Below are 18574 nucleotides of genomic sequence, written 5' to 3'. Positions count from 1 at the left end.
ATTTCAAGGATTTCTGGGAAGCTACCAAAAATCTTGATCACATAACAGAACTGTCTTCTGTGCTTTTTGGTGGCATTTCTTGTTCTTTCCTACCTTATTCAGAAAGACAAGGCATTGTCATTAATCATTAGATTCTTCCTTAGTTAACATGGGGACTCCCACACAAAAGAAGTTTACACATTTTTTTTGCTGTGGGGACTGATTGAAATGCAGTGGTTACAATATACTCAGTCCCTGAATCTCTACCAAATGAAATCTCACAAAAATACCAAAACAGTATACATATGTGAAAAGTTGGAAAGTTTTGTTTTCTAACTTGTCCCCAAAGATACATTTAGCCATCTTCACTATTGTATGGAGTCTCCTCCTGCTGGAAGGGTTTGCAATAAGCAAAATCACCCTCGCATGAATGGTAATTACGATATTTTTTTTTGCTGATCATGAATACTTGCATAGGCTTCTAATAATAATTTTATTATTCAATTTCAATGTGATTTGTTCTTTTTCTCGACTGGCATTGTGGACTACAAGAGCTGCGATTGGGTTCCATTGATTAATTTTGCTATGATTAAATTATACATAGAATTATCAGTGAGCTAAGAGGAAGTTATATTATGTACATGTATTTTGTCTGCACTACACAACCAAATGCACTCAAAGGTTATGAGGCATAGGTATATTTGTCAGAAGAGCCCAGCATATCCAAGATATGTTTTGATTGACACATCAATTAAGATAATTTACAGCAAAATGGATAAAAAATACATCAATATCCTACATGCACCAAAGCCAGACATGGGGTTATAAGGCAATCGTTTAAACAACAGATTGAAATAATTTATAAATTAGAGAACACTATTTCTACAACAGAATGGAACAAATTAACCTTATCAGACATTGCGAATGGCAAGGCTGTCTGTAGAATGTCACAAATTTCTCAACCCTTTCTTTCTACAAAAATGCTAATCCTGCAACTTTGCTTAAGACCCAGTTCTCCATTTTGTGTTGGCAAAATATCAATTTATGCCATGTCCAATGCAGATTATCACAAAATTGATTTAAAAGCTCAATAAATATCATTTTAAAGCCAAAAAGCCAATTATTTAAATAAACCATGAGTAAATTATCTCTAAGAAAAACTGATTAAATTAACAGGCACTTAAAAATAATTAGTTAATATGTGTTTCTTAATAATGTAATGCAGTGTATCTGTCACAATGTTGCAGCTATGATATTACTACAAACAGGATGGGTTGCAGAACTGAACCTCCAAGTCAGTTTATTCAATGAACTTGGTGCAGAATTTATAATCCCATCAAGTTGTCTGTAAATACAGAGAAACCAAACAAAGCATTACAATCATAAGTAATGAATTACTAAACTCTTTTACATGTACTGTATGAACAGTGTATGTTCCATTAATATTGGGGATCTCTCAGAAGCTGCATCCATGATAAATTAATTTGTTCCCAGATGCATTTGTTTATAGAACTTTTCACAAATTAATATCTCTGTCATAACAGTGACCTCTGTGTTCTCCAACAATTAGCACACAAGAAAAATACACTCAGTAAGATATTGTTTACAATAAAAATCAATGCCTATAAGCAATCATAAGGACCTTAAATTTATATTACCTCAGAAATATCTCACCAGGCCATGGTTGCTTTGAAAATCTTTGATGTTTTAATACAGGCTCCCCATCTGTAACCTGTTCATATATTGACTGACAGGAACAGGCATGTAATTCCTTTCTTTGATATACAGTGTACTTCACTGTTAGCTGTTTACTGAGTGTTAGTAGTGAATCAAATGCTAGGGGTTGGTACTCCAACTTTCACTGTGGCAGGCTCTGCCCTGAGATACAAAGCAAACTTACATAACTGTTATGAACTTCGCCACTTGCTTTCGAGAGCAAATGCAATTTGCTTCAAACAAGCAACTGGAACATTGAGGGTTACAACAATGTGCACAGTCCCAATCACAGGGTCATCCAGGCTGTTTGGTTGTACATATAACTGTACAACTGTATATGAGTTCAGCTTCCAGAAGAAAATCAGAGTTTGTCAGGATAAATACTGATGTTCTTGCCTACTCAATGAATGAATGTGCAGTTCCAGAAGATACCACACCCAACACCCATTCACGGCCAGTCTTTAGAAATTCCAAATTAAAGTATCAGGAATCAAGAGCTCTAATAGAGAAAAAACCTCCATGTGGGGTATGAATCTTTTCTTGAAGAAAACAATGTCTGAGAAATCATTAATTACAAAATAATGTTTAAGAAACATCTTACCTTTCAGAGAATTTTGTAATCTACACTGTCTGGCCAGTTCATATACATGTATTTGACAAGTTGACACTGGGCATGTTTGTGAATTTGTGCACTTCAACATCACATTACTATGTAGTAGCACTGGCCAACTAAAAACAAACAGCATAATTTGGTTAATTAATATACACTGTACATTATTAGGTTGAAATATTGATGTAGATTGTTGCACATCAACAGATACAGAAACTATTTGTACCTGAATCATAATGAGTGAAAAATCGTGCATGAGACATTTGCATGTACATGTAACAGCCCTCCACCTCAGAACCATCACAGATATGATATGATATTTTTAAACTCTCTGAAATTTCAGATTATTCAAGATTAACATATGCACATACATCATCTGGGGCAACCCTAAAACACTGAATTTGGAAACCGAAATCCGGAATCCAGAATCTGGAATCCAGAATCCGGAACCAAAAACCAGAATCTGGAATCCAGATATTATGAATGATGATAGAAATAATTCACTTCAGCAATGCCTAATAAATAAATATGAGCAAAAATCATTTTGTTGTTATTTATTTTCTTGGCTTTACTTCAGCCACAGACTGTAATTGCTAAAAAATTATTGACTAGTTCTGAACAACCCTTAGCTATATATCTGGCCCCGTTGTTCAAAAGCTGCATAAAGCTATTCATTCGGTACATCACTATCCAGTCAGGGTTACTGATTTTTTGGGTGGATAGAGTTACTCATAGCCTGCGAGCAGGCTCTAGTATCTGTCTCTATTGTCTGAGCAGGCTAAATAGGTGTCTAGTGTTTTTCTGCATTGGCATGTCACCAAGAGCCTTCATGCGGCTTTGCCAATCACACCCCCTGCCCAAACACGAGAGCCTGCTCATAGGCTTGTTCAAGCTGGCCCTGGTGAGAGCCCGGTTCTTGTCTAGATCAAATTGCTCTGAGAAGACTGGTGAGCAGCACATTAACAACAAGCTATTATAGGCTATTGCAGTGAGTTTCTGGCAGTCTTTTAGCATCTTTGAACAGCATGTGGTCTGATCTGTCAGCAAGTGAGAAGCAGACGGAAGTAAGTGTGCAACATTTCTACAAATTGTTTTAATATGATGGCCGCCAAGAATATGAAATGCTGATTTGTCACAGTATGTGTGGAAATTGTGTTAATCTGGAATTGGTCTCGTATCTGTTGGAAAAATCAAATTTCATATTTAGACCAGACGGGTTAGCTCTTGGACTTTGAAATTGGGGGGCGTGACCGTCAATGTACAGGGGGCTGCCACTGATGGATATCCTGTTCTCTATGACATTTTCTATCTTGTTCAGTATGTACTAGACATAAAGGATAAATCTATACTTCTGGTAAATTGAAGATCACTTATTAAACAAAATGGCAATTACCAGCAAGCTTATTTTAGACACTCTCGAGGTGCTTGGAATAAAATTAAGATGCACTTTACTGAGATTCTCATAATCATAGCCCTCACTAAAAATAATGGTTGCACAATTTCAACAGACGGGAAATTTTTGTTTCAAAAAAGGTTAAGTTTGAGGTCCTTTTTACTTGGCAGCTTACTTTTTACAGTCGAAAAGCTAAGCAAAACAATTTTCGCATACTTGAAGAACTTATTTTCTTTGATTTGTGGATTCCGGTTTCCAGTTTCTGGATTCTGGTTTTTGGTTCCAGATTCCGGATTCCGGTTTCTGGGTTTTAGGGTTGCCCCATATTTAACATATTGTTTGCTTCACATTCAGTTTACACATGGCTGTTATCCAGCATAGGCAGACTTATAAGTTTTCCTTCAAAAATATATTGCAACAACTATTGCATCTTTCATTACCTATTCTTGTGATGAAATGACACAAAATTCAAGAACAAGAAGTCATAAGCATAAAACTAACTTACATGGTAGTGCTTACAGTTCCTCTTATCGTCTGCATATGCTGTCCATAAACTGATGCTGCCTGGACAATGTACTCATTATTTTTCTGATCACACCTTTTAAAACGTCACTGTTATATAATTTGTCCTGAAAAAGCAATACACAAAATGTTATGCCTTTGGCACTCACCAAATGCCTTTACAAGATGTATAATGTACACCATATCAACATTCACAATTCTCTTTACTTTCATTGTAACTCTTTTGTGTCATTTTCCCTCACTTGAAGACAGGACTTCCACATTAGGTTATAATTGCCTCTGGAATCTCTATGAATTCACAGGGAGTGATAACAATTAAATCATGACTAATTTTAGCAAAGGAGGCATTCAAATGTCAGATTTTAATGCTAAGTTTATACAGTAACTTTACATTACTCTTCGTACATATATATAACCTCTCAATTATTGCACCTATAGACAGAAGGTGTGCTGGGGGAAGAAATGTTCTAAACTCTCTGAACTTTTCCCCCTTACCTGTAATAGGATGACTATTATGAACTACAGTTTGTAACCAACACCAACATCAGGTTATGTATACACATGTATATTTGTTGTCGTCTGTAATCATAAAAAAATAAAAATTTAAAATCCCCCATAAAGTTCACACTCAATAACACTGCTACATGTAGCGCTGTTACTGGAAATCAATTTAAGTGAAACTGTTGAAACAGCTCTGCCAAAATTTTTCCTAGCAGTTAAGGCAGGATAACAGAATATACATGTAGCACACAGCAAAGGCTAGAGATACACACATGTTAGTTATCAGTTAGGACTTGGTGAGCTTCTGTGCTGTAGGTATGGTGGAAAATAATAGATTATCAGAAATGAAGGTTCCTGAGACATTTTGACAGCACTGAGAGGAATTAATATATAAATTCACAAAAGAAGGAGAAGTTCTTGCCCTGTCCAGTTCTCTGTAATAAAAATATCATTTACATGAGTCATTTATAATATGTGGTTTGTGTTTAAAGCCGATATAATGCACACTCTGATTCGCCAATTCCAGTGCATTATTTACATTTACATGGTATACCTCGGTAAAACCATAAAACATTGCGTGGGACTAAAATAAAAAATATAAAAAATAAAAAGAAATGCCTAATTCATAACAATTTAAAGTACTCAACACTAAAACGAATGTAATTCTTTTCTTGAAAATTATTCTCCCGTAATGCCCATGGGCCAATTACAGGCAGGCTAAAAAGTCCTAACACAAAGTAAAAGGAAATTAAGAAAACTATTACTTTTTTCCGGAAAATTGTAGCGACTGAAGACAATGATGGAACACTCTGAGAGTGCATTCTATCAACCTGAGGAGATAAAATTTAAGGAGAATAGAGAATTCACGAAGTTATATCACAAACAAATTGGTACAGGACAGGAGAAAGGAAACTGTACAGCCAGGAAGAAACTGAAACTTTCTCCGACCAGCAAAAAAGTATGCATGCACAACAAAGAAAACAGTCAGTGACATTCATTTAATAAGTTAGTAAATAAAAAATTATTGTGAAGAAGAGAGTAAAGAGAGAGAGAGTGGAGATAGGAGAGCACTCTCTCCAACTAAATTGTGTATATATGTATGTAAAAGTTCTTCTTATTACTGAGAAATGGTCAGGGCAAGAACTTCTATTACACTGTCCAATTTACCGAGTCAATTAGTACTATCTCACTTTTTGGAACATTTCCATATTAAGTGTAAATACCGCATTGGGGAATAACCTCTTATTAACAAAATACGGTCCATGTACCCCCAACCAAAAGCAATGGCACAAATAACATGAAATAGCCAATCAAAATCAAAGCAGAGCTTCATTTGCAGACAGGATTGCCATGCATAATCGTCTACTCAACATTTTGGACTATATAAGCATTTCACCAAACCGAACTAATTGGACAGACAACAAAATAAAACGAGGAAATCTACATTATAAACACAAGATGCATATCACTACATCTGAGCTCGAGTATCAACAGCAAATCCCTTTTCAGTGAACGGTGACCGAATAAAAGAGAGGGTAAAGAAAATTCGTTTAAGCTTGCGGTGTTAAAGTTGAAAAATTATTCACGCTTAAATTTGAATATTACTGAGAGTCTGTATTTTTGCCGACGGCTTAATTTAGCTATGCAGTCATTTCATTGGCAGTAGCTTTACCAGTCTTCAACCAATTTAACCTCGGAATTCACAAAAGCATTTCGCCAAACTGAATAAATTGAACTAACAAAACGAGGAAATCTCCATACTTTGTAATCACAATATGCAAATATTCACATCGGAACAAAAGTAAATTTAGCAAATCCTGTTCACTTCGGCTTAAAATGGTTTGTAGACCTTTCTTGGTTCAGTTTTCAACAACAGAAGAACAAATTTTAGCAGTCTACGAAGCGGCAGTGCTAACTAAATCAGAGAAAACTTCAAAACTCGCCCGGCCGTGTTTACAAGTACGATTTTGGTTAAGCTTATTTTTAGATGTGAGGTTATAAGCTTAAATTGACGACGAAAATCGATAGAAAACATAATTTGTTTACAACTTACAGCAACCTCCAAAGCGACCCACGTGTTATTGTTTAGAGACGAGCGAAATTAAAACGATGCAATTTTTAAAATCTCTTACAGGATGGCTTCAAATAAGGAAGACTTTTAATGGATTCCAATTGAAAATAAGCTTATATCACCGAGGAAACTTGTTAATTTTGATACCAAACGCAAGAACAAAAGTCACTTACTGCAAGTTGGCAATTCAGTGGGGCCCTGCAAAAATAAAATTCCAAAAGCTAAAGAAATAGTAGATTAAAAATAATAACATTTAACCATTGTACTAATAGAAATATAGAAAACAGTACAAAAAAAGAAATAAAAGAAATGAAATCCAAAAAAGAAGAAGAAAGAAATCAACCCCAAAATGGTGATCCCTGTGGACTTCAAATTTTGGCCTGATAAGAGACAGGAAGAGGAATCACGAGAACCTAGTGAAGAATCTGCTGAATCCGAAACCTTTCACTTCAAGATACACAAATCATGGGCTCAAATATGAGCCAATTGCACTGGAACAACACCAAAAGTACATGATGTCTATTCACAGGCCTGTGCAGATTTTTAAGTCAGGACTTGTAATTAGCCCAGATTCCCCATACTTGGGTGCCTCACCTGATGCTAAGGGTATTGATCCCGGGTGCTCCAACCCATTTGGGCTTTCTGAAGTGAAGTGCCCTGAGACCAAATATTTAGTGACTCCCCTAGATGCATGTTCTGACAATAGTTTCTTTTTGGAAGAAGTGAATGGGATGCCAAAACTGAAACGAAACCACAAGTACTATGCTCAAGTCCAGGGATTGATGGGGGTAACAGGAGCCAAGTGGTGCGATTTTGTTGTATACACCAGCAAAGGAATGAGCATTGAGCGCATCCCATTTGATGTTCAGTTTTGGAATGGCTTGAGTGAAACGTTTAAATCACATTACTTCAAGCACTTTTTAGCTTTAGCAGCAAGAGAACCAATGTAACATTTTAGCCCTATTGATGTAATTGGTGGGTGGGGGGGGGGAGTGTATAATAAAGACAATGTAAATTAGTTTTAACTCTTATTCAACAAAACTATATAGAAATATTGTTCTTGTTTTATACAGTGGGTCATCTCATGTATCCACTTATATAAGTACTTGTGTGGAAGAGAATTAAATAAATGTAAAAAATCAGTAGCACTAACATTCTCAATGTTTACACTGGTTTCAATGGACTCTGTACATTTTTGTACTGACTTGCATGAAAATTTTATGTCAAGTAAATTGCTTGCATTCAGATCTCTACATCACTTGCTCTTAAAATGTGTTCTGTTAGCATTTGTTTCAGTTTTGAGATACAATTTTTTTGATCTGCACATAAACCCCCTTTATGTAATATACTAATAAATAAGCAAACAAGGAGGTTATGAGAATGAAAGTGATCATCCACTTACAATATAATCATTCTAAAAAATACAAGTGCACAACTAATTCAAACAGTGTGGTAAATGTACGTGTTGATAACAGGCACACTAAACTGACAGAATGCTCCCAAAAATGACAAAAGTTGTAATAAACTAGAAAATTAATATAGAGAGTTTTTTGATTGAGTGTAGTAAAACCAAACCCAAAGTAATCACCCTGGCCAATCACAAACGTGTAATGTAGTAATGGCAAAACCAAAGCAAATGTTAATTACTTTCGACACTCAAGCAAAAACTGCTCTATCCTTAACTGTACAAATGCCTGTTTGTCACTTTCAAGAAAAATAATCTGCTTAAATATGCTATACCTATCCAGCTATTAGTGGATCCCGAGCATTACAAAGGAATGCGCAAACACTCCACATTTCATTCACAACTCCAAATAAACTCAAAGGAACAACTCCCTCCCAAATACGAAAATTCTTAATTTTGTTGATTGCTCTTTCCACGAATCCTTATGCTTGCAATTTGCTGGGTTCTGACCACATCCTCTGCTGTCATTTGACTGTTGCCTCCTAGAAAAGGCAGGATGTTTAGGTTAACACCCAGGGGCAAAATGTCTTGAATCTGAAAGCCTTTGTCAGCCATCACTGAATCGCCATCCTCAAATTCCTGGGACAAGATCCCACTTCTCAGCAGAATTTCCCGATCAGAAATACTTCATGTATAAAGCTGGCTCACAAATATGATTGCCCCACTTGGGGAAATTCCAACAAGTCCTTTGAGTGTCACATGGTTCTTGTAAGAACTGAACAGCTCAGAGTTCAGAAGTAAGCTACTAGGCATTTCACAAAAAACTTCTGTGCAATCGATTACCATTCTTGTTGAGGGGAATTTCTCCCTGAAATCAGCTGGCATAGTTTGCTGTACTACTGCCTTAGACGGCCAAATGCATACTTGTCCAAATTTCAAATACATGAAATTGATCCGAGGTATAAACAATCTGCTTACAGTTGATTGTGCCACACCATATAGGTTGGCTAAATGTCATTCTGAAAACCCTCTTCTCAAGCGACACAGTACAATAAAAAATTCTTCTACTGGCCTGAGTTTTCGGCGACGATCTTTCTTTGCTGCTTGCACATTTTCCTCCTCATCAGAGCTGTCTGTATTGTAAAATTCCTCTGGGACATCTGAACTGCTCCGAGGGTGAGTGTTTTCACAATCCTCACCAGGATTAAAAAATTCATAGATGGCTGTGAAAGTAGAATAATTAGGGAGGCCTGTGTAAAAACTAATATCTGCATCTGATTTGAAGCGATCAAGACAAAATATGTGAGAGGACATTGCCATCTGTTGACTGGTGCTTTCAGCTAGCTTTCTTTTAAGTTCAGTGTTCTCCAGCTGAAGACTTGTCAGCTTCTGTTGTGCTATTAAAAGCTGTGCTTCAAGTTCCTTGATTTCTTTCATTTGTTCAATTGAGGACGGTTCGGAGTTGAAGACTGGCTCACTTGTTTCTTTGGACTCACTGTTTACACTAGAGGATGCCTCTAGCTCGCGTGGAGACTCGACAACAAGCACGCTTTCAACTTCCATATTGCTAGAACTCGCACATTCGTCAGACATAAACAGCTGTTTCTTCGAGCTCCCTGACGATATCCTTTCAGTCGGTGCTTTAGTTTTTCTTGGGGAAGGAACAGACCAAGCAAATTTTGACGGCACACCACCTGTGCAACATAAAGTCGCCCGTTTAGAAATTTCCTGAGATCTTCTTGCCTGAAATGCAGCGAACATACTTTAGTATCGCGAGTAGCATGCCACTGCTTTCCCTCGTCTCGGTGGATCGCACGAATCCACTGTTTTCGTCTAATTGGCAATTTAGGAAACTCAAAAAAGACACTTTCTCTCCTGTTGGCGATATTACGCCTTTCTGATTACACTGTGGAACACAGCAAGCCGTCGGCATTGTGAAAACTTCCACAAGAGATGCTTTGCTCGACTTGTTGTCAAAACAAATTGTGGCCTAACTAGCCTCGACTTCGTGCAACTCACCCCGGGCTGTCCGAGTGGTCCGCCATATTTGCATTCGGTGTATTGGATGCGTGCTCTGATCCAACCTTTTTCATGGAGAAGATCAGTGACAATAAGTGTAGACTGAAGAGGGACCATGCATACTATGCTCAGGTTCAAGGACAAATGGGTATCACTGGGGCAAAGTGGTGTGAATTTATTGTGTACACTAGTAAAGGTCCGTGTGTTGAAAGAATAGCATTTGATACTATCTTTTGGCAAGACCTGTGGAGTAAACTACTTTACTATTATTTTGAACATTTTCTTAGTTTTGCAGCAGTAGACTTTCAAAATTCAGCAACAAGCCACTAAGACAGTAAATGATAGGGGTTTTCCTTAATGATCTCCTTACTGTGAAGTATATATGAAATAATTCATATTGAACTGCGGTAGTAGATGAAAGTGAAGTATGATCATCGCAGTAAATTTTCCAATTTAAGCAACTGGAAAGAAGAAGCCTGAAAAAAATCAGGGCTTCAACGGGATTCGAACCCGTGACCTCCGCGATACCGGTGCGATGCTCTACCAACTGAGCTATGAAGCCACACATTGGGAGCGAGGTCAATTAATTGAGTTCATATATTCCCGTGAGTGAAGCCCTGATTTTTTTTTCAGGCTTCTTCTTTCCAGTTGCTTAAATTGGAAAATTTACTGCGATGATCATACTTCACTTTCATCTACTACCGCAGTTCAATATGAATTATTTCATATATACTTCACATCATTTCACTCACGGGAATATGTGAACTCAATTAATTGACCTCGCTCCCAATGTGTGGCTTCATAGCTCAGTTGGTAGAGCATTGCACCGGTATCGCGGAGGTCACGGGTTCGAATCCCATTGAAGCCCTGATTTCCAGTTGCTTAAATTGGAAAATTTACTGCGATGATCATACTTCACTTTCATCTCCTTACTATTGCCAGGGTTTGTTTACAATGATAGTGTCAATGTTGTAACTTAAAATGATTGCAGGTTAACATGATTTTCAACTAGTTTAGCTGTATTTTCCTTTGTTCCAGATTTCTTACCGTAATCCTTAAACCAAGGGAAAATGCCTATCAAACTAGTTTGCAATCATTTTGACCTGAAATTCAATTCAAATGACAAACATCAAGGAGGTTGGTTTCTTTGGTGGAAATTGTAAAAAGAGTTTTGTTGTTGATCATTGTCTCAGCAGAAGTAGGACAACTAAAACAGTTTGCAATCATGAGTTTATTTACATGTACATGTCTGTCCAGTTGCTATCTGTTGGTTGTGTTCATTGGGCAATCTCTCAATTCACAATACAATAATTGTTTTTGTGCAAAAACACAGTTAAGAATGTTGAAATGGGTTCTACATGCAAAATTATTACTCCATACATTACATTGACTTTTAAAAATTAGCAACAAAATATTTGTCACTTACAGAATAAGCAACAACCAGCATTATAGAGAAGTACATTCATGTACTTCTGCAGATATCAGGGCCCGATATTTTGAAAAAAATGTTGCTAAGTGTTTGTTATTGCTTCATCAGTAGTAAATAACAAATCATATACATTTGGTTAAACAGTATGTAAACAAAGAAAAGGCATATGTATAACTGTTAAATTGCAGTTTACATTTTTACCTTGAATATTGACTTGTTACCCAGGCAGTGAGGCCTGGGTTTAAATTTCGGCTCTGTTTTATTTCCTTTTCCTCATTCAGTGGCAAATCGCCGTCTGGTCTCTAAAGCACATGCGTCACCCGTTCATGCGTACAGCACATGGAATTTACAGAAGTTGCCGTCGTGAAAAGTTAGCACTGATTCTTTGATTTCTTGGGCAATGAGATCATGTACAAACGCAAACACCGTTCGTGGTAGACCAACACTAAAGGATGTTAAGCGTTTTTGCAATGGGTCGGTCTGCAAGCCTTACAAGAGATCAATTTACTAGTGAAAATTTTGAGTGAATTTATCAACAATCATGTTATACCAAAGGGGCCATCAACCCTTCAACTTAATAGAGCATCTGCAGAAGCGTCAACATATTTTTAGATGTGACTGTGAACCAAGTAGAATCCCAGCACAAACTCAAGAACTTCTGAGCAACAAGAGCAGAAAGGTTAGAGAATTTGTTTACAAATGTATCTGTTCGAATACACCTAAGTAAAACTCCTTGAGAAACTTCGTAAAGTATAATAAAGATAAAATCTCAAACTAAACGATATTCTCTTGTTATTTTCTTGTAACAGAGTTATGTGTCTTTAAAGAGTGAAACACATGTAGCGAATTATTGTACATTTCAGCTGAAAGAAACTAATATATGTTGACCTCAGCAAAACAATTCTTTGCTTGCACTGTCACGCAATCTGGACGCAATAAAAAATTATTTGAAAACCATTTAGTGGATAAAATCAAGAAATTGTGATGTTATAGGAGGTTAATAAAGATGGTCACTTCTCTGATTTTTAAGTCTGTGTTTTTTCCCAAGCTCAGATATTCGTCAAAATATTTTGCACAAATTTACAGAGCCCAGTATGGAGCCGCCATGTTGGTGTACCTCCGTGGTACACCAACATTGTGGCTGGAAAATAGTGTAAACATCTGGAACTTACTTTGCCTATCTAGGTGACTGATTATCTGTACTGAACAAACAAGCATTTACATAAGCTTTTTTCTTAATGCTTTAACTTCTGAATGGGCTAAAAATCACGAGATAAGTACATGTTTTTAGACAAACGTCTTCGTAGGTCTATGTCACGCACCGCCATAACTCTGAAATTCATAGTCTCGCTTGCTTGAAAAATGCAAGTAACAACGACAAAGGCTAAGGAAAATAGACTGAAACGTTTATAGGCTGACATAAAGACCTTGACTCATTTCTTGCCTTAAAGACCTGCAAACGAGTAATAAGCTATTACTTGATTCCAAGAAATGCAATCAAAAGCAGAATAGCTTGAGCAAATCGATTCGATTGAATTTTGTACGACTTCAAATGCAGAACATTTAGCTCAATTGCAATATAGCTAGTGCTTCTCAGTATAACAACTGCCTGGGTACACACAGCAAAGCATCTAGTTTTAAAATGCTCTTGAGCTGGGTTGACTCTGTCAGTTATGGATAATACCAAATCTATTTACAATATTAATAATAATAGTGACGCTGGATTCAAACTTTGAAGCAATCAGATTGAACCTCAACATATGCATTGCAAATGGAATGTTTACAACCAGAAGCCAATATTAAAAAGTTAGTGTTTTCACCATCCTTACTGGGGTGACTTAATTAATTAATTGCAAACCCAAATTAGTGACTACAGGTTTATTTTTTCAAAATATAGCAGAGTCAACTACAGTTTATCTGAATCATACATTAAAGTACAGCTGTACATGTAGGTACTCATGCAGTTAATAAAAATAGTAATAAAATACTTTGTATATAAAAATGTTTTTGTCTCCTTAATAGGCCCATTGTAGTTGAAAATTGTCACCTTGAAAATAACAGCCAATGAGAACACTTCATTCAGCAAATGACCCTTTACAAAAACCAAAAGGGCAAGCATGCAAGGCCACTTGGATGAACTTAGGCCTTTAAATCTTACTTACACAGAAATGATATTTGACTGGGCATTACATAAAATTGCACAGACTGTCCACATTTGATTTACAACTCCAAACTGGTGGAGAGGCACAACTCCATCTCAAATATGAAAGATCTTAATTTCATTTATTGCTCTTTCAACATGTATGTGTAGGCTGGCTATTTCCTGGGTCAAGATAACATCTTCAGCTGGCATTTGACGTGACCTTCCAAGAAAGGGAGGGACGTTTAAAGAAACTCCCAGGGGCAGCAAATCTTGCATGGTAAAACCTTTATCTGCCATGATGCTATCATTTTCACTAAGAGGCAAATATAATAGTCCACTTCTTACAACTATTTCTCTGTCTGAAATGCTTCCCGTGTAGAGCTGACTGATGAAAGTTACAGCACCTCCTGGAGAAATGCCAATTAAGTCTTTGAGGGTTGTGTGGTGTTTGTAGTTACTAAACAACTCACCATTCAAGTGTAAGCTGCTAGGCACCTAACTTCTGTGCAGTCAATGGTGACTCTTGTTGAACTGTATTTCTTTTTTAAGTCTTCAGGCATTGTCTTGTCGATCACCTATCTTGAAGGCCAGATTTTAACTTGGCCTAATTTCAGAAACATGAAATTAATCCAGGTAATAAAAATTCAGCTCACTGTTGATACAGAAATTTGGAAGAGATGGCCCAGATGTTCCTCGCGAAAGCCTTGTCTGTTTCTACACATCACAAGAAAGTATTCATCGAGTGGCTTCAGAGTTTTTTTCCTGCCCCTCTTGCTCTCATTTCTGCCTTTCTCGAGACTATCTAATGATGCACTTTGTTTTGAAAGCCAGTACTTTATATTTTCACCCGAAGGCCTTAGATTTAAGTATCCGAACACTGCAATAAATGCATTCCAGTTTGGGAACCCGGTATAAAAATTTAAGGCAGAGTCGTTTTCCTTAAATCGTTCAAGAGTAAATAGTTGACTTTGGAGTTGTTCATTTCGTCATCGAAGGTCTTCAATTTGTGCTTTCAACTCGATAATTTGCTGCTTCAGCTGGTGTATGCGTCTTTCTTGACTGTTGTCAAGGTGGTTTTCCTTGTGTAGTGTTTTTTCAATGGAGTTTTGTGCAAATGCTCTAGTGCCAAGCTTGTGTTTGGATTTACGTCACCTTCAACTCCTTGTAATTGAGTAGTTTCCACGCTAAAGAAATTGTCATCGGAGACATCCATGACAGTTTCCTCATTTGGTTCCTTTTCAGGACTTATTCTCAAGCTGGTTCCTACGCCAAATTCCCGTGGTGTTGGCGCTTTACACTTCCTTGGCGAAGTACGAGTCCACGAAAACAGAGAAGGGACGGCCCTGATCTCAAATACATCTTCCCCACCGAGGATTTCTTGAGGTCATTCTCCCTGAAATGCCTAAAGCAGACTTTTGTAGATGTCTTTATCTCAAAATTCTTCCCTTCGGATGGCATGTATCCACTTTTTCTGTAGCTTCTTTTCGGTGGGAAATAAAAAGTAGGACACTTAGCTGCCATCATCTTCAAGGTACACAGGGTACACAGGAATGCGTAGGCATTTTCCCTCTTCTCGCGGGTGAATTTTAACAAAAAATGCCAATCAAAAAGTACAGTAAATGATAAATAATCATAAACAGATAATGACCGTTTAAGCCAGTTTTCATACGTATCCCAAAGATGTGGAAAACATTACTATACAATTTACCACACGAGGGACGTCGTGTTTATGGAGGCCTTTATAGCCTCGATTTGATGTTTTAGTCACCACTCCGCCCGAGCAGTCTGCCATTTATGAAAGTTGTGTATCAAAGATCTCTCTCCACCTGGCGAATACCAAGTGCTGACAGAACAAGGGATAGCTGAGTGCAAAGAGCTCCAGTGTGAAACGCGTCACAAAAACTCTGAGTGTATTTTTTCTGTGCCAGATGGATCGAGATTCATTCATTTGTCTGTTTTTGATGGAAATGTTAATTATTTGTCAAAATTTGGCAGGGTAATTGTGACAGCTGACACAGAAAATGGTAACCTTGATTGTCGCTGCTGCCGTAGATGAAGATTATGCATTCATAAATGCATTTGCTTTTGGTATTTCCGACAAAATAATCTCATAGATGCCTTCAGACAGCAATGCACAGAGATCAAAGAAGATGAGCCTGCCGAAGAGGATTGCCCAACACCACACATTCAGTCGGCAAACCAGATATACCCTCCCAACGATCTGAGCATGGTGGCAAAACTGTGTAGATATTTACACTCATTTAAGCGCAAACCACTAAACGATGCTTGTTCGAAAAATACGGTGACTGCAACCCTCTGCAGAAAATTTATCCCAAAGGAAACACTTTGACAAAATTGCAAGTCGCCCTTCAGTTCCCCTGTTTTAATTTCAAATAAGGCCACTTTGCTCACAATGAATGATGTGATTGAAGGAGTAGAAAACTTCAAACGGTGTGAGAATTGCCATATGTGCTATAGATACCAAGAACATGATTGCAACATCCACAATTTCAATGATACATTTCTAACAGGATTCGATGTTTGTCGCTTTCTTCAACAACGCTTACAAGAGCATTTGCCTATTGGTAGTATTGTGAAGGTTTTGGAAAGCCAACTAGGTGAGCGGTTAAATTCTCAGTGTCATTAATGCTTACTTGCATTTTGATACCTTAAGTAAGCATTCCAATGAATACAGCGGTTCACTATGTCGATACCATCCGAAAATTTTAATAATGGATTTGAACAAAAAGGTTGCATTTAATTGTAATGTTTCAAATTTGGAATTGCCTGAAAATTACCAGGTGGATGATGCCGGCTACATAGATTGTGATGATTTCTGGGGCAAAGTGGAGCTCTCAATGATTCTGCAAGGATTCTCAAATCGTACAATTCCCGAATTTGAGGTGAATCCTAACCTCCTGTTCTGGCCTCCTTTCATTGGACGTCATACAAGGAAAGGGCCATTGCTGCTAAACACCGAGCACAGAAAGGTCAGCAGGAGCACTAGCGAACTGGAAAGTGACTGTAAAGAAATTTCAGAGGAAAGATTTCTTGAACTCCTTCATAACTCCACCTACAAAGAAGTACAGAAATTCACAGTCAATTGGCACTCATCTTAAGGGATCAAAACTGGATGTTATCATGCAGATTAAGCAGGCCATTTCCAAGGACGACGAAAAGTTTAAGAAGGCATTTAACAGGATTTGGGGTCGCTCTGGTGGATGGGTATCTGTTACGCCACAAAATGTAATAACTGACACAAAATGTAATAGTAACGCAAAGTGTAATAACTTTTGCCACAAAATGTAATAGTAACGCAAAATCTAATAACGTCGGTAACGCAAAATGTAACAACTTTTGACGCAAAATGTAATACATCAAAGTAACGCAAAATGTAATAGCACAAAATGTAATAATGTTTTGGTTGGTATATGTTTGTTCGAAATATAAGGAATTACATGTGGGTAAGGGACAGAACATCTGTCTTTTTTTAAAACTGGCGGACGCCACGAGTTTTTCCAAAAGGCTACTTTGATTTTTCCAGGGGAAAAGGGGTGAATAGGTGAACTCTCATGAAATTCCTGTAGAAAAGTATTTTTTCATACAAAAAAGCCCTCCAAATAACACATGCCTTTCTTTATTTTGAAATTAAGGTACAAAAACTATGATTTGTAATGGTATATATGCTAACTTTATATAGCAACAATGAAATATCATTCAATTCTTTATCCGTTATATTGTCACACTAATTAACGTACTAACAAACAAGCAACTTTGTCCAATTTAACGTCTTGCAATGTCACGCTAGAAGCGAGTCAGCTCCTTTTTTTAAATAAAAATTGGTAAAAGAATTATGCATATATATTTTAAATTGATGAAAATCTTATTTCAAACGAAATCTAACTGCAACTCTGAGGAAGGAAAAATGAAACTTGAAAATGTAAACTGAAACTTAACTTTAAACTATTTCAGGGCTCTTTTAATTGCGGGTTCTCCAGTAGATCTTGGAGACACCGTACCACCACAGCTGTAAGCTACTAAGCGAACCCAGGCGTTTGTCCAGTTCTTAGCATTAATTATGTGTTTTAGAGCGATTACTGCTCCACTGTTCTTTCCCTTTATGTTTATTATTTTTCGTATGCTTAGCTGGTGTATGTTCGCAACATCTGCTAGCTCTGGAAGGTAAATTTGTGGAAGAGGTATGTTGTCGACGATCCGTTTGAAAAACCTCGAAACAGCTCTCAGGGTCTGCCGCATCTGTGGATATCTCCCCACTGTTGTTTCTATAATGTTCTCCAAAGCATCTGGATAAAGGAAAGTTTGTCATACATGGATGGAAAGTTGCGTTTCGTGCCACATAAAACAATTAACGTTAACAAAATGGCAATGTTGCTCTAACATTGTCTTAAGCAGATATATTTTAGATATATTTATATCCCTTACCCTACATTGATAAAATGGCATATTCTTTTATATTCTTTCACAAGCCATCCCTTACTTCCAATTATTTTCCGAGTTATCATTTATGTATAAAATCAGGTTCTTTAAGATCTTAGTGTACAGCTTAATTTAAAGATGTGCATGGGAATTCAATCATTTTAAGTGAGAAGATTTTGCTATCAATTGTGCCTTGATATTGAAACTCTTGCCTAGAGCAAGTCTCTGATGGGTGCCTATTACGATCTTAATAAATAAAAAATAATAATTAAAAAATAAATAAATGAATATTTCCAACAAACATATACCAACCAAAACATTATTACATTTTGCGTTACTTTTATGTATT

The 18574-nt window shown here is 37.0% G+C and overlaps 1 protein-coding gene and 2 pseudogenes across 1 annotated transcript; 1 reads left to right on the top strand and 2 right to left on the bottom strand.

Moving 5' to 3' along the window:
- Positions 1–7148: 7148 nt before the first annotated feature.
- Positions 7149–7776, top strand: LOC145501393 (uncharacterized; the record flags this gene model as incomplete). The annotated part of the gene is made up of 1 exon (XM_081480880.1): positions 7149–7776. A coding segment is annotated over one exon (594 nt), but the record flags the coding sequence as incomplete, so codon positions are not given.
- A 3-nt stretch (positions 7777–7779) lies between these two features.
- Positions 7780–10130, bottom strand: LOC145499515 (uncharacterized; annotated as a pseudogene).
- A 3772-nt stretch (positions 10131–13902) lies between these two features.
- On the bottom strand, positions 13903–14936 carry LOC145501392 (uncharacterized; annotated as a pseudogene).
- Positions 14937–18574: the final 3638 nt, after the last annotated feature.

This window comes from Orbicella franksi, chromosome 10 (genome assembly GCF_964199315.1).
Source record: "Orbicella franksi chromosome 10, jaOrbFran1.1, whole genome shotgun sequence".
NCBI classification, from domain to species: Eukaryota; Metazoa; Cnidaria; class Anthozoa; order Scleractinia; family Merulinidae; genus Orbicella; species Orbicella franksi.
Note: the sequence above shows the minus strand (reverse complement) of the source record. Positions and strands in the feature narration are given on the sequence as shown.